This window comes from Oncorhynchus masou, chromosome 3 (genome assembly GCF_036934945.1).
Source record: "Oncorhynchus masou masou isolate Uvic2021 chromosome 3, UVic_Omas_1.1, whole genome shotgun sequence".
Taxonomy (NCBI): Eukaryota; Metazoa; Chordata; class Actinopteri; order Salmoniformes; family Salmonidae; genus Oncorhynchus; species Oncorhynchus masou.
This window is the reverse complement of record NC_088214.1, coordinates 26,430,753-26,454,511: the sequence shown is the minus strand read 5'-3', so window position 1 is coordinate 26,454,511 and position 23,759 is coordinate 26,430,753. Positions and strand designations below refer to the sequence as shown.

Here is a 23,759-nt window from a genome sequence, read left to right as displayed (position 1 = left end):
TCTGCAACCCCATTCGACATAATGAGTACTTCTGAGTATCAGGGAAAATGCATTATTTTCTTCAGGAATGTAGTAATGTAAAAGTAGTAAAAAATATATAACTGGTAATGTAATGTACAGAGACCACCAAAAACGACTTAAGTAGTACTTTAAAGTATTTCTACTTAAGTACTTTACACCACTGGATGTACCTGTATTTAAAATAATAAAAAATAATTGTGATAAAAATCTATGCAAATGCCCCTTCGTGCACTCGTCACTACCAACACAATGTATTTAATTGGACTTAATATGAACTAAAACGGTCCTAAAACGTATTTGTTGAATGTTTATTTTTGGAATAAATGTATACTCTTTTGGCGTATTTCAATACCGTAAGCATACTAATAGTTGCTGTGCACTTCTGTTTTTAGCGGAGCTAGTCTAGCCTTCTAGCAGTAGTAGTGCCATGATGAAGTGTGCCCAATAAATAGCTCCATTGTGTCCCAACGGGGAATCAAATAGACAAGTTACATTGTATTCCGGGGATCGTTGGTGTTCGAATCGAACATCGAACTGAGATGTTATGTTTATTTTATTTCGCTGGCAGCTGGGCATTCCACCAACTAGTCAGACGGTGTTTCGTGTTGTGCTGACTGTAAAGAGGACAGTGTGCGTCAGTATTCAAGATGGACACCGCCGAGGAAGGTAGCTAGCAAGCTCGTCAACCCATATCGTTACATTTACGTTACAGTATTGGTTAACTTCCTGTTGTGACACACATTTGATTAGCCCTCAAGGAATCTGTTTTGTGGAAATTTAACAATAACTGTTTCTTTCTGTCGATTCTGCTACCTGCGTGTAGTAGCTAACGTAATCGTCAGTTAGCTATGCTAGTAAGCTAACTAACTTAAGCTACATTCACTCACTCACCACTAGGTCCGAGATATAGCTAACCAACATTCGTGACTGCTAGTTAACATTAGTGGTGCGCTAACTGCACTGCTACACGTTGTTGTTAAATGTCAATTCAATACAATAGTGGCGTAGTGCTCAATGATACAATCAACATCGCTAGCTAGCGAACTAAAATAATAGCAGCATGATAAAATGTTAATGTTTGTTTGCAAACCCTCCCAGTATGTGCCACCCACCCATTACATTAGTACTGTCACTCACTTGATTGGTGTCAGTGACAAGTAAAGCATGTGCACGATTCATTGCTGAATGTAATGTTAATCAAAACCCCCAGACTATTTACAAATGAAAGCCCTTACATAAAGAGTATTGAGATCACTGAAATATCTGCAAGGTTGTTATCATGCAAGTTGCACATTACGGTTTCTCATAACAAAGCCGGTCTGATTTTCTGCATACAGAATCAGCATCCGTCCTTTTTCTTTGGTGGTAGAACCCTGTTCTCTGTGATTTTGTCTAATTCGTGTCCTTGTTTTCTGCAGGGGATATATGCCGGGTCTGCCGGTCTGAAGGAACCCCGGACAAGCCACTATATCACCCGTGTGTTTGCACAGGAAGTATAAAATTCATCCACCAAGAATGGTATGTGGTGTTGGCGGTATACTCAAACACAGGGCCAGTGGCATTTCTTTAGAGACAGACTGTGTTCTAGCCCGAGCATGATGCATTCAAGATTGGGTTTCGAGCCAAGTATGACTAAGGAAAAGTAATACTTAGCCAGAGATGCACTCTGATACTAAACTCAGCAAAAAGAGAAATGTCCTCTCACTCTGTTATTTTCAGCAAACTTAAATATGTGTAAATATTTGTATGAACATACCAAGATTCAACAACTGAGACATAAACTGATCAAGATCAAAAATGTCAAAAATAAAAAGTAACAGGTCAAATGTAACAGTATCTGGTGTGGCCACCAGCTGCATTATGTACTGCAGTGCATCTCCTCATAGACTGCACCAGATTTGCCCGTTCTTGCTGTGAGATGCTACCCCACTCTTCCACCAAGGCACCTACAAGTTTCCAGACATTTCTGGGGGGAAAGGCCCTAGCCCTCACCCTCCGATACAACAGGTCCCAGACATGCTCTGAGATCCGGGCTCTTCGCTGGCCATGGCAGAACACTGACATTCCTGTCTTGCAGGAAATCACTCACAGAATGAGCAGTATGGCTGGTGACATTGTCATGCTGGAGGGTCATGTCAGGATGAGCCTACAGGAAGGGTACCACATGAGGAAGGAGGATGTCTTCCCTGTAACGCACAGCATTGAGATGGCCTGTAATGACAACAAGCTCAGTCCGATGATGCTGTGACACACCGCCCCAGACCATGACAGACCCTCCACCTCCAAATCGATCCCGCTCTAGAGTACAGGCCTCGGTGGAACGCTCATTCCTTTGACGATAAACGCGAATCCGACCATCACCCCTAGTAAGATAAAACCGCGACTCGTCAGTGAAGATCACTTTTTGCCAGTCCTGTCTTGTCCAGCAACGGTGAGTTTGTGCCCATAGATGACTTTGTTGCCGGTCATGTCTTGTGAGGACCTGCATTACAACAGGCCTACAAGCCCTTAGTCCAACCTCTCTCATCCTATTGCGGATAATCTGAGCACTGATGGAGGGATTGTGCGTTCCTGGTGTGACTCGGGCAGTTGTTGTTGCCATCCTGTACTTGTCCCATGGGTGTGATGTTCGGATGTACCGATCCAGTGCAGGTGTTGTTACACGTGGTCTGCCACTGCGAGGGCGATCAGCTGTCCGATTTGTCTCCCTGTAGCTCCGTCTTAGGCTTCTCACACTACGGACATTACAATTTATCGCCCTGGCCACATCTGCAGTCCTCATGCCTCCTTGCAGCACGCCTAAGGCATGTTCAAACAGATGAGTAGGGACCCTGGGCATCTTTCTTTTGGTGTTTTTCAGAGTCAGTAGAAAGGCCTCTTTGGTGTCCTAAGTTTTCATAACTGTGACCTTAATTGCCTACCGTCTGTAAGCTGTTCTTGTTTTAATGACCGTTCCACAGGTGAATGTTCATTAATTGTTTATGGTTCATTGAACAAGCATGGGAAACTGTGTTTAAACCCTTTACAATGAATATCTGTGAAGTTATTTGGATTTTATAAATTATCTTAAACGGTCCTGAAAAAGGGACGTTTCTTTTTTTGCTGAGTTTATGTCTCCCCGTGCTAGATCTACTGACCTTAGGCGTGGTCAATTTATCTTTTGCGTTGCTGCACATGTGACACTGCACTTATATAATCCGTCTATGTGTTTTCACAGCTTGGTACAATGGTTAAAACACAGCAGAAAAGAATACTGCGAGTTATGCAAACACAGATTTGCTTTTACACCAAGTAAGTCATTCAATTTCTTTCTCTGTCTATGTACCTTCTGTTTTAACATACTATTCAATTCAGCATTTACTTTTCGTTAGTGATGCTGCGAGCTTGTCTGAAGACTCACTGAATTATTCCGCTGCTCTATCAATTGTTACATACTTCAGTCTAAGTTAGAGAACTACTGATGCAGATTTATTTTAGGGCCGATTCCAATTTTTGGGGGTCAAGAAGGCGGATGGCCGATATTCAAAATCATTAGATTATAGAATGTTGATGACAAAATGTCCCGGAAATAGTTATGTATGCATTCATGTATCAATTTTTTAATTAAACAATACATTTGATATTGTTTTTACCAAAAGTTTCGACATAACAACATAATGGTAATACTTGTATTTGAATGGTAAATCTCTTGATAAACTGGCTAAATTAAGACGTCATGGTCCCACTCACAATACAGGTGAATGCATATGCATTAGGAGTGTGTGCATGTATTGAGCTGGTTTTGGCTGATCAGTGGAGTCTGTCATCTGTAGCACCATAATCTGTTTGCCTTCCATTTGGGACCTATATTAGCAACATTTCCTCCAGCATGTCAAGCCTGTATGGAAGGACATAATATAGGCACTGCTGTTAGTTTGAGAATATAAAATAACATATTTTCGATGCAATTGGATCCAACATAACATCATGATTTGTGATCACGGATGCTTATGAAACTAGCATTATTATTTTTTCAGTGAAAGGGAAAACATATATTTTTTTTTTCAGCAGTCAGGACTCATGTCGAGACATCTCAGCTGCCAGGCTGAAATTCAAAACAACTCAATTGGCTAGTTCAGCTATCTTAACAAGAAATGGGCGGGTTGTAACTTGATCCTACTGCTACAATTGGATAGAGCGAGGGTGTAGCTCCGCTCCCTTTCAAATCCCCTCTCTCTCCATCCCTCATCACTTGGTTCTGTTTTCTGCTACTATGAGAACTAACTCAATGGCTAGTTGCACATTTATGGCTTGTTAGCAAATGTCATATCAAACAAGGAAAGCAAGGGTAGGAAAAAAATATGAAACGTCAAGGCACGTTCTTTTTGACTCAAATTGGCCTATAGTTTCAAAAGGTCCATAAACATGCAGAAATATTCTTAAGTAGTTAACCCTATTGCCAATCTTTTATTTAGGTATTTTAAAACACTTCATTCTATCCCTTTTATGACAATCATCTAATCCGACTATCAACTGTCAATTTATGGATAGGATTGCGGCTGGTCAGATCAGGACACCAGTAAATAGCTAATGTTAGCTAGCTATGTTGGCTATTACCGCCTATCTGATATCTTAGCACCATGTTTATCTAGCTAACACCACAGATACAAGGGTTAGTTATCGTAATCTTTGCTAACACGTCGCTTAGCTAGCTTGCTTATTGCATGCATGGCCAGGCACGTTGACACAATCCCTTATTATTAGTAAATTCACTAAACTAATATTTGCAACAGGAGTTCAATGTTGATCACTGTCAATTTATCCATTTCTCAATACTGCACCTTTCTGTTAGAGAATGAGCTAGCTTTCTGCTGATTTATTTTTTTCAGCTAGATTTTCCTCGGCATTGTGCCGTGCTCATGGCTCAGGCGGTGTGGTTGCTAGCATAGCAGCAGCTTATATCGGTCCGGATGATTATCGGTCGTTCTCTAGTCTGAATCTGCTATCGTTGAAGTTGTTTGTGGTGATGAGGGGCGTTGTACAAAACAAAGTTGTCAGCAATTGGATCGTTTAACCAATCAGAGTATCAAAGACAATAAAGAATTTTCAAAACTTTACCCATGTGTGTTCTGGCTTTGGGAGGGAGTCAAATCCAGACTCATTGTGGCGAAGAAACAAATGTTTGCAGGCGTGTCGTTGTGGTGGAAACAATGAGTCTGGGTAGCCAGGCAAGCTGTTAGCTGCCCTGGGTCGTTATCATACAGTAAAGGTCTAGGGGACAGACACACAGCCCTGTTTAAACTAATCCATTTCTCTGGAAGTGTGGCTCAAGCTAATGTGCATGCAGCAGCCTGCTCTTACTGGAGTCTGTCTGCCATCTTCATTCACATAGTGAGTGATTTAGCAAGAGATTAGCATACTTCTTGTGTTTTGAGATTAGTAATATCTTGTTTTTTTAAATATTTTTTGGTGTGGTTTTCTCAGATGATTAGATTGTTTATCCTTGTCCTTTAGACAGTCTGTCATGATACCAATAGAAAATGGTACATTTTCTGACCAGGCAACAGCTGACAAATCTCAGGATAACCTCTAATCTGATCCAATGCAAGCTTTTGTTAGTTCAGAATGGACCCAATTAGGACCAGTAAAGGAGTGTTGGCATTTGAGGATGTGAAAATGAAGTAGCCTATTTGATCCTTTCTTTCCTCTGTTCTTTTCCAGTCTATTCTCCAGACATGCCTTCCCGGCTGCCTGTCCAGGACATATTTGCAGGGTTGCTGACGAGTGTAGGCACAGCTATTAGATACTGGTTTCACTACACACTAGTAGCTTTTGCTTGGCTGGGAGTGGTTCCTCTCACAGCATGTAAGTACAAACGTCCTAAAACAGACTGGTGGTACATGTTGTTCAGTAGTTTATCCATTGTTAGCCCTTTGTAACTGTTGCCCGACTGTCTTATTCCTGCAGGTCGCATCTACAAGTGTCTGTTTACCGGCTCTGTGAGCTCACTCCTCACCCTGCCATTAGATATGCTTTCTACGTACGTTTTTTCTTTTTCTTCTTCTCCCAGACCTGTACAAAACTTTACTCTTTAAAAACATGAACAAATGTTGTTTTGTCATTTAGCAGATAACATTCGGACTCATCGTGAGACAATTGTCATGTCCCTTCATCCACAGAGAGAACTTGCTGGCGGACTGCTTGCAGGGTTGTTTCGTGGTGACGTGTACACTCTGCGCCTTTATCAGTCTGGTGTGGCTGCGGGAGCAGATTGTTCACGGTGGCGCCCCCCAGTGGCTGGAGCAGAATCAGCAGCAGCAGCCTCAACATGCACCAGCTCCACAACCTAATGAGGTAGCAAAAAATCCCACTGTCAAGTCACTCTTTAAAGATATACTTCTCCTTAATGCAACCGCTGTCAGATTTCAAAAAAGCTTTACGGAAAAAGCACACCATGCAATAATCTGAGTACAGCGCTCAGAGACCAAAACAAGCTATGTTGTGGAGTCAACAGACATAAGAAATAGCATTATAAATATTCACTTACCTTTTATCTTCATCAGAATGCACTCCCAGGAATCCCAGTTCCACAATAAATGTTTTTTGTTCGATAAAGTCCATTTATGTCCAAATACCTCCTTTTTGTTCGCATTTAGTTCACAAATCCAAATTCACAAGGGGCAGGCACTTAAGTTCAGACGACAGTTCCATTACAGTTCGCAGAAACATGTCAAATGATCTATAGAATCAATCTTTAGGATGTTTTTATCATAACTCTTCAATAATATTCCAACCGGACAATTCCTTGTCTTTAGAAAGGAAAAGGAACGCAGCTAACTCTCACGGGTGCGCGTGAGACTGAGCTCATGGCATTGTGCCAGACCCCTTAGTCAAACAGCTCTTATTCTCTCCCCCTTCACAGTAAACGCCTGAAACAAGGTTCTAACAACTGTTGACATCTACTGGAAGCCTTAGGAAGTGCAATCGGACCAAATTTCCACTGTATATTGGATAGGCAAAGACCGGTTTTTGCCTGCCATATGAGTTCTGTTATACTCAAAGACATCATTCAAACAGTTTTAGAAACTTCTTCTGAGTATTTCCTATCCAAATCTACTAATAATATGCATATCTTAGCTTCTGGGCCTGAGTAGCAGGTAGTTTACTCTGGGCACCTTATTCATCCAAGCTACTCAATACTGCCCCCCAGCCATAAGAAGTTAACATAATGATATAATAATCATAGCATTCATTTAGTGCAACTTCATAAGTTGAGTGTTTTGAAGCACTCAATACACTCTTTCTTAACCACCTATTCTAATGTTTTGGAGCTACCTGCCCCCACCTTCATGTCCCATGTCCTTTCCCTATCAGCAGGCCCCTGCTCCTGGACAGGGGGCAGCTGAAAACCAGCCTGCTGCAGCTGAGCTCCCGGCGGACAATGGTCCAGCGGCTGAGGTCCCCGACATCCAGATGGACCCGGCAGAGGATATGGAGCTGGAGGACGAGGCTGGGGCTGAGGATGTAGCGGATGCCAACAATGGAGCACAAGGTACAAACCTCAGAATGGAAAGGTTCTAGCCTGGTCACAGTTATGTTGTGCTTTTGCCAACACCATTGCTCATTGTCAGTGACTAGGAATTGGTTTAATAGCACAAACAGACTGGCACTCGGGCTATAAAGGTCCAAGATGCTAAGCTAATACAGCCTTATTCAAAGGCTTATTAAGGATGTTGCATTTAACAGTATTCAACATCATATTCTCTATATTTGATCATTTTTCATAAGACTTTCATCTGTTTGTTTGTCAAAGTATGTTCCACAGTTGGTGTCAGTGAGTGAGGTGATGCTTTTGTCTTTGTAGATGACATGAATTGGAATGCCCTGGAATGGGATCGGGCAGCAGAGGAGCTGACATGGGAGAGGGTGAGTCTGGCTTAGAATTCCCTCAGGCCTATTTGTGTTATACCCATTGGTCATTGTGTCTTTAAAAATTAGAGTGAATTATTTATTTATTTTAAATCCCAGATGCTCGGTCTTGATGGCTCCTTGGTTTTCCTGGTAAGTAGCTCATTCTTGGAGGGGGAAAAATAGCATTTGAAGTTTTCCCATGTTTGATGAAATAGTGCACCCTTTTGAGAAAGCCTTCAGTTTGTGTTCTTCCTTTTTTAGGAGCATGTCTTCTGGGTGGTCTCACTAAACACACTCTTCATTCTGGTGTTCGGTATGTATCATTAAACTAATATGAGGAGAATGTGCAATTGATGAATAAACAATATAAAGAGAGATATTCAAACACCTGACTTGTATTGTTAATTCTTTTCAGCTTTCTGCCCGTATCATATTGGTCATTTCACAGTTGTGGGACTTGGCTTTGAGAAAAATGTAAGTATCAGCTTAAATTAAATGTTTACATTTTCTCTCACATGTGTAACCATATAGATTTTATTTAAAATCTATATGAATTGATTTTGTGAAGTTTGTTTTGGAATCTGAATGACTCGTTCCATGGAGCGCAGAACGAAGAAAATACGATTATTTTGATTGTGTCATTTCCTGTTGCAGGTGCGGGCTTCCCATTTCGAAGGCCTCATCACCACTATCGTGGGCTACATCCTTCTGGCCATGCTATTAATACTGTGCCATGTATCCTCTGGTGTCTTTCACACAAGTGTTCTAGCCTAGTTTCAGTCTGTAATAGACATGTACTACCTGTGTTGTACAGTATGTATTCGTGTGTCTTCCTTAACAAAAATACCAGGGATTGGCAGCGCTGGTGAGATTTCAAAGATCCAGACACCTTTTAGGAGTGTGCTACATTGTTGTCAAGGTATCTAAAACGATGCTAATGATTTTTCCCATGATTGGGAATGCAAAGCTGGACTGGTATATGGCTTTTTTGTTTTATGGACTCAGCAGTATATACATATAGAATATTGTGTTTGTCGTCCATATGTTCTGAACTGTTACATAGCGATCGGGATTACATTCCAATCTGGCTTCTATTGCCATAAAATTAATACCAGTTATTATAACTATTGATATTATGATTAACCAGGTATCCCTGCTGGTAGTCGTGGAGATCGGTGTATTCCCTCTCATCTGTGGTTGGTGGCTCGACATCTGCTCACTGGTAAGCCAACCATGTTCTTCTGCTTCAATGATTCCTACTTCCGAAATAATAATTGATAAATCACTTAGAAACCAAGTTGTTTTCTGTGTTGCAGGAGATGTTTGATGCCTCTCTGAAGGACAGAGAGCTGAGTTTTGACTCTGCTCCCGGCACCACCATGTTCCTCCACTGGCTTGTAGGGATGGTCTACGTCTTCTACTTTGCCTCGTTCATCCTCTTACTGCGAGAGGTGAGATGGTATTCTCTCATACCTTCATTGCTGTCATTTGCCATGATATTTCTGCTGTAGAATTATTCTATATATAGATAGATATAGATATAGATATATATATATATAATCTCCCCATGGCTGATCTGTTTCAAATTTTCGATCTAGGTGCTGAGACCCGGTGTTTTATGGTTTCTCAGAAACCTGAACGATCCTGATTTTAATCCTGTTCAAGAAATGATTCACCTGCCAATATACAGACATCTCAGAAGATTCATTTTATCGGTGGTGAGTCGCAGGTCGCAACTCATTTTTTTTCTTGTTTAATGTTAAATGCCATATCTGTGGGTGTCTGGACAGGACATGTACAGAACCAGTAACACTGGGTTTCTCCTGTCTTTCTCCACAGGTGGTGTTTGGCTCCATAGTTTTGCTAATGTTGTGGCTTCCCATAAGGACGATCAAACTCATCCTCCCAGCCTTCCTCCCATACAATGTTATGCTGTACAGGTACGTCTAGGGGCCTAGAATGACTTGACTTAAGATCCTGGCTCATAGTAATGTAATGTACCGGAGGACAAACCATGGGCCGCATTAATGCATGCCTCTTTAGTAATAAAAAAAAGCCTCTTCAGTAACTAACAAATACCCCTCTAATGTACTGTTGTGAGTGATGGTAATGTCTCTGTTGATTGGATGATGTGTTGACGGTCTCCATCTCCCAGTGATGCTCCAGTCAGTGAGCTGTCTCTAGAGCTGCTGCTGCTGCAGGTGGTTCTGCCTGCACTGCTGGAACAGGGTCACACACGCCAGTGGCTCAAAGGCCTGGTCAGAGCCTGGACCGTCACCGCCGGATACCTGCTGTGAGTGTCACACACAAACAACACACTGTAGACTGTGTGTGTGCGGTTTATCATTTACATTGGAAATCATTATTCTACTGTGATATTGTTAATGCAGGCTCTCATCGTTCTCCCATAAAACCAAGGTAAAGACTCTGAATTTAGGTATTATAGACTGACACACATCCTTGGTCTCATCTCAGAAAGCCCCATGTTAACAGTGCTGTCTGTGCCACAGAGACCTCCACTCGTACCTGTTGGGTGACCAGGAGGAGAATGACGATGATGCAGACCAGCAGGCCAATAACAACCAGCAGAGGAGGAATAACAACAACGCCATCCCTGAGGGACTGCACGCTGCCCACCAGGCTATCCTCCAGCAGGGAGGCCCTGTGGGTGTCCAGCCCTACCACCGGCCCATGAAGTTCACCTTTAGGGTGAGACATGACTATCACTCTCACCTTTTTATCATACAACGCATTTGGAATGTATTCAGACCCCTCTTTGTTACATTACTGCCTTATTCGAAAATTGATTTTCCCTCATCAATCTAAACACAATACCCCATAAAGATAAAGCGAAAACAGGTTTTTAGAAATGTTTGCAAGTAGTTTACATAAGTATTCAGAACCTTTGCTATGAGACTCGAAATTGAGCATCCTGTTTCCATTGATCATCATTGAGATGTTCCTACAACTTGCGAGTCCACCTGTGGTAAATTTAATTGATTGGACATGATTTGGAAAGGCACACACCTGTCTATATAAGGTCCCACAGTTGACAGTGCATGTCAAAATACAAACCAAGCCATGATATCAGAGATTTTCCATAGAACTCCAAAACAGGATTGTGTCGGCTCAGTAAAAGGCACATAACGGCCTACTTGGAGTTTGCCAAAAGGCACCTAAAGGACTCTGACTATGAGAAACAAGATTCTCTCTCTGGTCTGAGGAAACCATGATTGAACTCTTTGTCCTAAATACCAAGCGTCACATCTGAAGGAAACCTGGCACTATCCCTACTGTGAAGCATGGTGGTGGCAGCATGCTGTGGGGATGTTTTTCAACGGCAGGGACTGGGAAAATAGTCAGGATCGAGAGAAAGATGTACAAAGATATCCTTGATGAAAACCTGCTTCAGAGCACTCAGGACCTCAGACTGGTGGCAAAGGTTCACCTTCCAACAGGACAATGACCCTAAGCACACAGCCAAGACAACTCAGGAGTGGCTTCGGGACAAGTCTCTGAATGTCCTTGATGGGCCCAGCCAGAGCCCGGACTTGAACTCGATCGAACATCTCTGGAGACACTTGAACATAGCTGCGCAGCAACGCTCCCCACCCAAGCTTACAGAGCTTGAGAGGATCTGCAGAGAAGATTGGGAGAAACTCTCCAATACAGGTGTGTCAAGCTTGTAGCGTCATACCCAAGAAAACTCAAGGGTGTGATTGCTCGCAAAGGCTCTTCAACAAAGTACTGAGTGAAGGATCTGAGTACTTTATATAAATGTTTTTGGGGGGTCCATTTTAGAATAAGACTAACATAACAATGTGGATAAAGTCAAGTGGTCTGATGACGATCACTCTCTCCTGCAGCAGTAGACTCTTCACTTGTTTCCTCTAAGCCATCTTTGTCTTCTTTCTCAGAGCATGATAATGTAGTGTATTCTTGTTTTTCTAGATTGTGCTCCTGATCGTGTTCATGTGTGTGACACTGCTGGTGGCCAGTCTGGCGTGCCTTACGTTGCCAGGTGAGTTTTCTGTATAGTCCACACAACCCACTCAGTCACTCACTGAATTACACTATCCACTCCACTGTCTTCCTCTTTCACCTACTGTCACCCTCTCTCCCTGTCTCAACCCCTCCGCCCCCTGCTACAGTATTCACCGGACGGTACCTGATGTCCTTCTGGACAGGCAGTGCTAAGATCCACGAGCTGTACACGGCAGCGTGTGGCCTATACGTGTGCTGGCTGTCCATCAGGGTCATCACCGTGCTGCTGTCCTGGATGCCCCAGGGCAGGAGGGCCATTCTACTCAAGGTCCAGGAGTGGACCCTCATGGTAATGCTCTGCAACACGGTAATGACAAGCAACACCCACCGCCCACATCTGTCATGAGTGAATTGGTCTTCATAAGTATTTTTGTTTTTCCCCACGTATTGAATTAGAAGGAGAATTATGTGATTTTTATACCACAAAATCTAGTGTGGGAAGATGGTTTAAAAACGATATATTGACATGTAAAGACCCATAGAGAGATTTAAGTACTGTATGTTCATATTGTTTATGCTGTTTCTATTACACTGTGCTTTATGTTAGTTTGCAAGGGCTCACCTCCTTTGTGAGTGCATGGCTCTGGGTGATGAATGTCCTCTACATAGGCTGAACCAGAATACAAATTCAAGATGGCTCAGTAAGATGACACCCACTAGGTGTGTAGGAGAGGCCTGTGTTTCTAGCCCTCTGTGTTGCCTTGTACTGCACTGTAGATCCTGAAGACAGTGGTCGTAGCTGTGTTGCTGGCTGGCGCCATCCCTCTCCTGCTGGGCTTGCTGTTTGAGATGGTCATAGTAGCCCCTCTCAGGGTGCCGCTGGACCAGACACCACTCTTCTATCCCTGGCAGGTACTGTAAGGACCACTCATCTAACACCAGTGTCCATATACCGTTATGGTACTGCAGTACTTTAGATGAAAATGGGAATCTTAATATTTTAAACTGCACCTAAAACATGTATGATGCTGTCGTTAGATTGCCTCAATTCGATAACAGAACAAGAGGCAACTACAGCCAACACTACTGTTTTGTGCTTTGTTTCAGGACTGGGCTCTCGGAGTGCTCCATGCCAAAATCATTGCCGCCATTACTCTGATGGGTCCCCAGTGGTGGCTGAAAACCGTGATCGAGCAGGTCAGTCCCACAAGATTGCATTTTACTATGATTATTATCAACTTAATTACTCTGAAGATGCCATTCATGATATAGCTCAGATTCATGTTGAATATGTGTTGGCATCATTTTGACTTCCTTGTGTTTCCTCTTGCAGGTGTATGCTAACGGAATTCGCAACATTGATCTCCATTTCATCATCCGTAAGCTGGCTGCTCCGGTTATCTGTGTGCTACTGGTGTCTCTCTGTGTGCCCTATGTCATCTCTGCTGGCATCGTCCCCATCATAGCTCAGTATTCCCCAGGTACGGCAAATATCAGTTGATGAAAGTGGAATTCGTGATTTCAGGTGTGTGAGAGAGAGAGCGCTGTTATAAGTGAGCCAGTTAAAGGGATGATCCTCTGATTGCTCTCTGCAGGAGTTACCATGGAGATGCAGAATTTGGTGCAGAGGAGAATCTACCCGTTCCTGCTCATGGTCGTCATGCTGCTGGGAATCCTCTCCTTCCAAATCCGTCAATTTAAGCGCCTTTACGAACACATTAAGAATGACAAGTGAGCACCATGACATTAAGCTCAGCACAACCACACTTATGACTTATACTTATTGCCAATGCTGACCTGACAAAATGTCTTCCGGATGTCTGACTGTCATCACAAAGTCTCCATTATTACAATGGACCACCATAGTTGCCAGTAAAATCATCAAATAACGTCTCCAAGCCTCTTGAGGACGTACTTGTTGGCATTTTTACACTTTTGTAGCCAGTATCCTTTCATGGCATGGTATTTCTCTCTGAAACTGTCTTTTTCTTTCCCAGGTACCTGGTTGGACAGAGACTGGTGAACTATGAACGCAAGGCGGCAGGCAGAAGCAGTACAGCCACACACAGCAGCTCTTCCCAGGAGTAGGAGCTATTAACACCTGATCTGAGAACAGCCTCTAGCTGTGTAGCCTCTCTCCTCCACTGCCTCCCTTTTGATGTTTCTTCACATTCATGACTCAAGCACTCGCCTCTCACCATGCCTTATTTCACTCCTTGCTCTCAAGCACAGCTGGAGAAAGGAGTGTGTTTTACTAAATAGATTAAAAGGCAAAATTACCTTGAAAACCAACCAACATGGATTCAAAAAAGAATGTTTCATCTTTGTACATCTTGAAAAAAAATACATGTATTTTGTTAATTAAATCTAGATGTCACGTTATTCTTTTCCTGTTGTTAGGTCTAGATGCGTTCCTGTTGTTAGGTCTGGATGGACTACTACATTATTTGGCCAGGAGGAGGCAGAGGCCTCTGTACAGCTCTATGGGGTAATCCCATTGGAACACATGACGGAGGCTCCGCTTTAGAGGAGTGATGAGCGTGAGACAAGGCAGAAGAACTTTGGGATCAGTTTTTGTAGTTTTTATTTATTAGTTTGGATTTTTCTTTAAGGGGTTTAGTATTACAGTGTGTGGGTGAGAGGTTGAGAGGTTATCTGCAAGAAAGACAAGTTCCTATTGGAATGGGTGATTTACTCTTTCTGCAGCAGGGTTCAAAGCCAGGTAATACAGATTCATGCATTTCGGTTCACTGTCTGACTAACTGGCCACAGAGGAGCTGTTGAGTGTTTCAGGCTTCCCTGAATAGCTTTATACTGGCTTGATGGTCTCCTGTCTCAGGCTGGAGTTATTAATGAAATCCCAGCTAGCCAGCTATTTGTATCATGTAGCTCCAATATTTGGTTTCATTTGAGGGAACCCTGAAAGGCAGTCTGCTTTTTAGTTAGAAAGTTACAAGATTGTAACTGCTCATGACATCTGTGTAATTTCTGCTCTACATTTCTTGCTACGCCTGTTGTACAGAGTAACATAGGTTGTTACATATGCATGAATATCAGTCTGTTGCACTTAAGCTTTAACATAGTGGCAGTCATTCATTAACCATTTTAGTGAAATCAAGTCAGTATTTCAATGTGGTGGTAATGACACTACAATACAATGAAATATGATTTGCTTGACAGGAGTTTTGGATCAGGTTTGACACTTCTTCTTTTTTTGTCTGTGTTACTGAGATTGGTACCATGTTTGTAAATAAAGCATTTCTATGGTTTGGATTGTTTACCATGGCAACAAAACCTATTTTCTTCTTTTCAATGTGTAAAATTGGCTGTGTCAGTTGCAGGTTTAAGACTGGATTTCTGACTGTTTTAGAGGGTATTAAATGCTGAGATTCTATGTGACCATATAGTATCTTAACTTTACAAAACTGGGTACTGTCTTTAGTCTGTTATCCGGACCAATTTTTTTTTTTTTAGCAAATTCCCTATTTTTATATGTGCGTATAGTGTTTAATTGTGTAGGTCTTGTGTGTGCTTCGTGTTGTTTTTCTGAGTGGTTAAGTGTGTATTGGTCATCTTAATAAATGGCTCCTTTCTTTCCTCACAGAATGTCACCTTGACCTGTTTGTCATATTCACAAGTTTCAGTTAAATTGGACTCTGGAGAGATCAAGTCAGAGGTCCAAGCAAAAGCCAGCAGGCACATGACAGTCCGGGAATTGAATAGAAAAATGCAATGGATGTGAATAGCACAAAATACATCCTCTTGTGTTGTATCATGAAAGTAAGCCTTGCTCAATCACCTCTCCCTAAAGCATGTGTGCTTGATGGGGAGACATTGGTTATATAACAAATCCCTCCAGTACATGTGAGAATACACATTTTTATTTGATTAAAAATAACATTGTATGTTACTTGTGATAGGGAATTTTGGCAATGTGGAAATTTGATCCTCCAATGAGGAGCTACTTTTCACCTCTCACCACTTCTCCCTTTTCCCTTAATGATGGCAGCGGTGACATTTCCATCAACAGGTGTATAGAGCTCAAGTATGGAAATACAGTGAGCTCCAAAAGTATTGGGACAGTGACACATTTGTTGTTGTTTTGGTTCTGTACTCCTGCACTTCATATTTGAATTGACGATGAGGTTAAAGTGCAGACTGGCACTTTAATTTGAGTTTATTTTCATCCATATCGGGTGAACCACTTAGAAATTAGAGCAATTTTATGGAATCAAAAGTCTTGGGACAAATTGACTTATGTGTATTAAAATAGTCAAACATTAAGTATTTGATCCCATATTCATAGCATGCAATGACTACATCAAGCTTGTGAATAATGATGAGGGAGAAAGTTACAGAGGCATAAATATTATACCCCCCCCAAAAAGCTAACCTCCCCTGTTATTGTAATGCGAGGTTAGCATGTCTTGGGGGTATGATATTTGTGCGTCTGTAAATTTCTCACTCATCATTATTCACGATTCATTCAGGACTATCCATAATTATGGAAGCATCCATATTAATGTTGAAGAGTTTAGAAATATATTATATTCTTATTTACAATAAAATGCACCCCAAAATCACACAATACATTATTTAGCATTAATTTCTATTGGGCACAAAATAATCTGAAGCACAACTAAACCAATTGGCAAAAGCATCCAACCAGTTTGTAGTCAAAAACTTGACATAATCATCCGTTCACCGACTCTGCGTCTCACAAAGAGACGGCGGTTGGAACCAAAAATCTCAAATTTGGAATCTCCAATCAGACCAAAGGACAGATTTCCACCGGTCTATTGTCCATTGCGCGTGTTTCTTGGCCCAAGCAAATCTCTTCTTCTTATTGGTGTCCTTTAGTAGTGGTTTCTTTGCAGCAATTTGACCATGAAGGCCTGATTCATGCAGACTCCTCTGAACAGTTGATGTTGAGATGTGTCTGTTACTTGAACTCTGTGAAGCATTTATTTGGGCTGCAATCTGAGGCTGGTAACTCTAATTAACTTATCCTCGGCAGCAGAGGGAACTCTGGGTCTTCCTTTCCTGTGGTGGTCCTCATGAGAGCCAGTTTCATCATAGCGCTTGATGGTTTTTGCGACTGCACTTGAAGAAACGTTCAAAGTTCTTTAAATTTTCCGCATTGACTGACATTCATGTCTTAAAGTAATGATGGACTGTTGTTCCTCTTTGCTTATTTGAGCTGTTCTTGCCATAATATGGACTTGGTCTTTCACCAAATAGGGCAATCTTCTGTATACCACCCCTACCTTGTCACGACACAACTGATTGGCTCAAACGCATTAAGAAGGAAAGAAATCCCACTAGTTATCTTTTGAATTGAAATTCATTCCAGGTGACTACCTCATGAAACTGGTTGAGAGAAAGCCAAGAGTGTGCAAACCTGTCATCAAGGTAAAGGGTGGCTACTTTGAGGAATCTGAAATATACAATATATTTTCATTTGTTTAACACTTTTTTGCTTACTACACGATTCCATATGTGTTATTTCATAGTTTTGATGTCTTCACTATTATTCTACAATGTAGAAAAGAGTAAAAATAAAAATAATAAACCTTGAATGAGTAGTTGTGTCCAAACTTTTGACTGGTACCGTAAGTTAATTTGTCCCAATACTTTCGATCCCCTAAAATTAAGGGAATATGTATTAAAAGTGCTTTATTTTCTAAAAGGTTCCCCGAAATGAATGAAAATACCCTCAAATGTATTAAAAATACTGCGATTACAGCCACAAATCTTCTTGGGTATGACGCTACAAGCTTGGCACACCTGTATTTGGGGAGTTTCTCCAATTCTTCTCTGCAGATCCTCTCAAGTTCTGGCACAGCTATTTTCAGGTCTCTCCAGAGATGTTCGATCGGGTTCAAGTCCATGCTCTGGCTGGGCTACTCAAGGACATTCAGAGACTTGTCCCAAAGACACTCCTGTGTTGTCTTGGTTGTGTGCTTAGGTTCATTGTCCTGTTGTTACATTTACATTACATTTAAGTCATTTAGCAGACGCTCTTATCCAGAGCGACTTACAAATTGGTGAATTCACCTTCTGACATCAGTGGAACAGCCACTTTACAATAGTGCATCTAAATCATTTAAGGGGGGTGAGAAGGATTGCTTTATCCTATCCTAGGTATTCCTTGAAGAGGTGGGGTTTCAGGTGTCTCCGGAAGGTGGTGATTGACTCCGCTGTCCTGGCGTCGTGAGGGAGTTTGTTCCACCATTGGGGGGCCAGAGCAGCGAACAGTTTTGACTGGGCTGAGCGGGAACTGTACTTCCTCAGTGGTAGGGAGGCGAGCAGGCCAGAGGTGGATGAACGCAGTGCCCTTGTTTGGGTGTAGGGCCTGATCAGAGCCTGGAGGTACTGCGGTGCCGTTCCCCTCACAGCTCCGTAGGCAAGCACCATGGTCTTGGAAGGTGAACCTTCGCCCCAGTCTGAGGTCCTTGGTTTTCATCAAGGATCTGTCTGTATTTGCTCAGTTCATCTTTCCCTCGATTTTTCCTTCTCCCAGTCCCTACCGCAGAAAAACATCACCACAGCATGATGCTGCCACCACCATGCTTCACTGTATGGATAGGTGCCAGGTTTCCTCCAGATGTGACGCTTGGCATTTAGGCCAAAGAGTTCAATCATGGTTTCTTCAGACCAGAGAATCTTGTTTCTTATGGTCTGAGAGTCCTTTAGGTGCCTTTTGGCAAACTCCAAGCGGATGTCATATGCCTTTTACTGAGGAGTGGCTTCCGTCTGGCCACTCTACCATAAAGGCCTGATTGATGCAGTGCTGCAGAGATAGTTGTCCTTCTGGAAGGTTCTCCCATCTCCACAGAGGAACTCTGGAGCTATGTCAGAGTGACCATTGGGTTCGTGGTCACCTCCCTGACCAAGGGCCTTCTCCCCTGATTTCTCAGTTTGACATGATGGCCAGCTCTAAGAAGAGTCTTGGTGGTTCCAAACTTTTTCCATTTAAGAATGATGGAGGCCACTGTGTTCTTGGGGACCTTCAATGCTGCAGAAATGTTTTGGTACCCTTCCCCAGATCCGTGCCTCGATACAACCATGTCTCGGAGCTCTACAGACAATTCCTTGACCTCATGGTTTGATTTTTTGCTCTGACATGCACTGTCAACTGTGGGGCCTTATATAGACAGGTGTGTGCCTTTCCAAATCATGTTCAATCAATTGCATTTACCACAGGTGGACTCCAATAAAGTTGTACAAGCATCTCAAGGAGGATCAATGGAAACAGGATGCAGCTGACCTCAATTTTGAGTCTCATAGCAAAAGATCTGAATACTTATGTAAATAAGGTATTTCTAAAACTCTCTTTTCGCTTTGTCATTATGGGGTATTGTGTGTCGATTGATGAGATTGACTTTAAAAAAATCTATTTTAGAATAAGTCTGTAACGTCACTAAATGTGGAAAAAGGGAAGGGTTTGAATACTTTCCGAATGCGTTGTATTCTACGTTTGGTTGTGTTACAGCCTGTATTCTAAGTGGATTAATCTTCTTCTTTTTCTCTCATCTATACACAATACCCCGTCATGACAAAGTGAAAACGTGTTTTTTGAAGTCTTAGCAAATGTATTGAAAATTAAATAGAGAAATATCTTATTTACATAAATATTCACACCCTGAGTCAATACATGTAAGAATCACATTTGGCAGCGATTACAGTTTTCAGTCTTTCTGGGTAAGTCTTTAAGAGCTCTCAAATTGGTTGTTGATCACTGCTAGACAGCCATTTTCAAGTCTTGCCATAGATTTTCAAGCCGATTTAAGTCAAAACTGTAACTAGGCTTCTCAGGAACAATTAATGTCATCTTGGTAAGCAATTCCAGTGTATAGTTGGCCTTGTGTTTTAGGTTATTGTTCTTCTGAAAGGTGAATGTGTCTCCCAGAGTCTGTTGGAAAGCAGACTGAACCAGATTTTCCTCTAGGATTAATCAGTTTATGTTTATCCTAAAAACTTGACTGCAGTTCCTACTATGACACCGCCATAAGAACCGCTATGCGGATTTCGGCTAAAGTGGATCTGATGAATAGAGCCCAAAATCTCTCTGGATAAGAGTGTCTGCTATGAATAAAATGATGATTATGATTAAATAAGTACTGAACCAAACTCACTGGAAAGTGAGCGCAGTTTGGTTTGAGACAGTAACGGTGAAAAGGATACACAGCCCCAACACAGGATGAACCTTTTACAGATAACGCTTGTGAGATTTCTACCTGTGTGCCAGGCTGCCAATCCAGACAGTAATCTGGCTGGCACTCTGTTATAAAGTGATCCTGTTAAAGGTTAACAAAAATATGCCTGTGGCGTAGACCCTAAATACTGGTCCATACATGAAGAAGGGCTGTCCACTTTTAAACAGCAACTGACCTAGTTCAATTCTATAACCAGGACTGACCAGAGCCTACTGTACTATTTGGTTGTTGGCAGAACTGCTAATCTGCTCACCACCCAGATAACATAAAGACTAGGACGTTATCTTCAAGCCGATTTAAGTCAAAACTGTAACTAGGCCTCTCAGGAACATTCAATGTTGTCTTGGTAAGCAACTCCAGTGTATATTTGGCCTTGTGTTTTAGGTTATTGTCCTGTTGAAAGGTGAATTTGTTTCCAAGTGTCTGTTAGAAAGCAGACTGAACCAGGTTTTCCTGTAGGATTTTGCATGTGCTTAGCTTTATTCAGTTCCTTTATATCCTAAAAAAAACTCCCTAGTCCTTGCTGATAACAAGCATACCCATAACATGATGCTGCCACCACCATGCTTGAAAATATGAAGAATGGTACTCAGTGATGTGTTGTGTTGTATTTGCTCCAAACATACTGCTTTGTATTCAGGACTTAAAGTTAATTTCTTTGTCACATTTTTGGCAATTTTACTTTAGTGGCTAATTACAAACAGGATGCATGTTTTGTAATATTTTTTATTCTGTACAGGCTTCCTTCTTTTCACTCTGTCATTTAGGTTAGTATTGCTGAGTAACTACAATGTTGTTGATCAATTCATTAGTTTTATCCTATCACAGCCTTTAAACTCTGTAACTGTTTTTAAGTTACCATTGGCCTCATTGTGAAATTCCTGAGCGGTTTCCTTTGTCTCCGGCAACTGAGTTAGGAATGACGCCTGTATCTTTGTAGTGACTGGGTGCTACACCAGCCAATGTGTAATTAATAACTTCACCATGCTAAAAGTGGATCTGACGAATAGAGCCCTAAATCTGAATAAGATCATCTGCTATAAAAAAAGTCTGAATAATAATTAAATAAACGCTGAACCAAACTCACTGGTAAAGTGAGCTAAAAGAGCGCAGTTTGGGTTGAGACAGTAACGGTGAAAAGGGTACACATCTTCAACACAGGATGAACCTTTTACAGATAACACTTGTAAGATTTCTACCTGTGTGCCAGGCTGCCAATCCAGACAGTAATCTGGCTGGCACTCTGTTATAAAGTGATCCTGTTAAGGTAAATATAGTTTGTGGTGTAGACCTTAAATACTGGGCCATACATGAAGGTCTGTACTCTTTTAAACAGCAACTGACCTAGGTCAGTGTTTCAACCTGGACTGACCAGAGCCTACTGTACTATTTGGTTGTTGGCAGAACAGCTAATCTGCTCAACTCCAAGATAACATAAAGACTAGGACGTTATCTTCAAGCCGATTTAAGTCAAAACTGTAACTAGGCCGTCGTCTTGATAAGTAACTCCAGTGGATAGCTGGCCTTGTGTTTTAGGTTATTGTCCTGCTGAAAGGTGAATTTATCTCCCAGTGTCTGGTGGAAAGCAGACTGAACCAGGTTTTCCTCTAGGATTTTGCTTGTGCTTAGCTTTATTCAGTTTCTTTTATCCTACAAACTCCCTTGTCCTTCCTGATAACAAACTCCTCTCTGGCAACTGAGTTAGAAGGCGCCTGTATCTTTGTTGTGACTGGATATATTGATACACAGCAAACTGTAATTAATTACTTCACCATGCCCTATGCCGATCTGATCTTGTTGTTATTGATTTACGCTTCATAAGTGTTTTTAATCTTATTTTAACAGCCACTTATTTGAATGTTAATACATTAACTTTACTACATTATTTTGCATAAGGCCCTACTACACTATTTACTACATATCAGATCAGGGTTGCCTGGTTTTAATTGTGTACTGATTTGATATTGGGAATTAAATGTTACACTCATAAGTAGTTTAGCATTGACCTGACATACAACAATTGCTAAAGGCTTACCGGTTCAGGGGCCTAATTCTGAGGCCTAATTCAGTTGACAGCATCAACTAAGGAATCAACTACGGAAATTATGTATTGCTTAATTAAGATCAGGTCCAGGGTCTACCATACACAGTAAGCAATCAATCATTTCAAGATCTGTAGATTGCAGCTGAATTTGCATAGCCCCCGCCAGAACAATCTGTAAATCCAGCATTTGAACATGCCATTATTTTTTAATCTAATTTTGTCATTATACTGAGATCTTGAGTTTGATTGTTAGAATTCTCACCGTGTAATAGAGTGGATAGGCATGTGTGAGGAGCAATGAACAGAAGAGACTTTCAAGAGGGCTGTTTTTGCCACCCACATGATCACATACAGTACAAATCACTAAGACTATGGCGCTCAGACAAGCGTGGGAACCGTACTGTCAAAAGGTGCATCGTAAAACTGACACATCCAAGCTACACCCAAGTCTTTAGCTGCTTCTAAAATAATGTCAAACAGCAACCAAAATAACGTGAATTAGTGGCAAGAAGTGTAGCTATACACTGTGAAGGGGGGGCGTATGTAAGAGGCCATGTTATTTTTGCTGAATCCAATTACCAGTCAGTTAAAACAGATCTAACAGCAGCCACATCCAACCGTAGATTAGGGTCATGGACAAATGTTGCACAACTCGTAAGGGTTGGAGGTAAGGAGGTAATGTCATGAAGTCACTTTTATGGGGGATACCCATGTTACTGTTGGAACCAGATTTAGGGTATGGGTATTGGATATGACGCAAAACCAGTATAGCATAAGACAGGAATGCAATGAAAATGTAGTTGATGTGGTTGCACAAAATCAAAGATATGTGGTTGTACAAATTCTAAATGATCTGTGAGTTGAGCTTTAGCTATGCAGACCAAGAAAAGTCAATACAAACTATGCATTGTTCAACTATGCATTTTGGGAGAGAGAGAAAGAGAGAGAGCAGAGAGAGAAAGAGAAAGAGAGGAGGATAGGGAGAGAGAGGGAGAGAGAGGGAGAGAGAGAGAGAGAGAGAGTGAGGACTGATTAAAGGGATTAAGTAGCGTCAGTTTAGACAATTCTTCTCTTCCACATCGGTATAAGGAAACAAAATGATTTACAGCAGGGGAATAGAAGATTAGGGTATCAGCACAGCAGGACGTAGACACTATCTAAAATCATTAAGTGCCTTTTGTTGAACAGCATTTTGTGGGACAACTTTGGCAACAAATGCATTGAAGAGATGAATTCTCAAGCTGTCACACCGTTGTTGGTTGTTGCCATTTGGAAAGTGAGAAATACAGAAGGCAAATGAAGAGCTAATGAGAACAAGAGGATCCTTTGAGAATGACAAGGTCTTTAATGTCCTTCTAATACTTCAGAGAACAAGCTTTATTGATGGATTAAAGGGGACATTCGGAGACATCCTCCTCAAGTGGCTTTTGAACCAGAACAAATGTTCGATCATGTTCCAGTTAGGGGTCATACTGACTTCTCCTTCCTCAACAAGACCTAGCTAAGTATTTACACTTTGAATGAGAGAGAATTGGTCAGATGAGATTGGGATTTTGGTGCCTTGTTCTTGTTGTTGTGGTGGATTTTAACCCGCGAGTTAA

At 41.7% G+C, this 23,759-nt stretch overlaps 1 protein-coding gene across 2 annotated transcripts; it reads left to right on the top strand.

Annotated features, from left to right (window-relative positions):
* The first annotated feature begins 406 nt into the window (after positions 1-406).
* Positions 407-15,506, top strand: LOC135513662 (E3 ubiquitin-protein ligase MARCHF6-like). 2 transcript variants are annotated; one of them, XM_064936526.1, is made up of 26 exons: positions 407-687; positions 1,440-1,539; positions 3,239-3,312; positions 5,722-5,865; positions 5,968-6,040; positions 6,180-6,354; positions 7,375-7,552; positions 7,865-7,926; positions 8,029-8,061; positions 8,173-8,224; positions 8,327-8,385; positions 8,566-8,646; positions 8,762-8,830; positions 9,059-9,133; positions 9,228-9,362; positions 9,510-9,629; positions 9,751-9,851; positions 10,067-10,204; positions 10,422-10,620; positions 11,863-11,932; positions 12,063-12,244; positions 12,673-12,807; positions 13,003-13,092; positions 13,229-13,376; positions 13,491-13,626; positions 13,893-15,506. In XM_064936526.1, the coding sequence occupies exons 1-26, from the start codon at positions 669-671 to the stop codon at positions 13,981-13,983; spliced, it is 2,739 nt and encodes a 912-aa protein (XP_064792598.1). In that variant the 5' UTR covers positions 407-668; the 3' UTR covers positions 13,984-15,506. The 2 variants fall into 2 exon arrangements, with proteins under 2 accessions (XP_064792598.1, XP_064792593.1); XM_064936521.1 differs by having other exon boundaries at positions 12,063-12,262.
* The last annotated feature ends 8,253 nt before the right edge of the window (positions 15,507-23,759 follow it).

Excerpts from the sequence above, each read along its gene's own strand:
- LOC135513662 (XM_064936521.1), top strand. Across the intron at positions 9,134-9,227 it reads GGCTCGACATCTGCTCACTG|GAGATGTTTGATGCCTCTCT; the intron begins GTAAGCCAACCA and ends TCTGTGTTGCAG. Across the intron at positions 9,363-9,509 it reads TCATCCTCTTACTGCGAGAG|GTGCTGAGACCCGGTGTTTT; the intron begins GTGAGATGGTAT and ends TTTTCGATCTAG.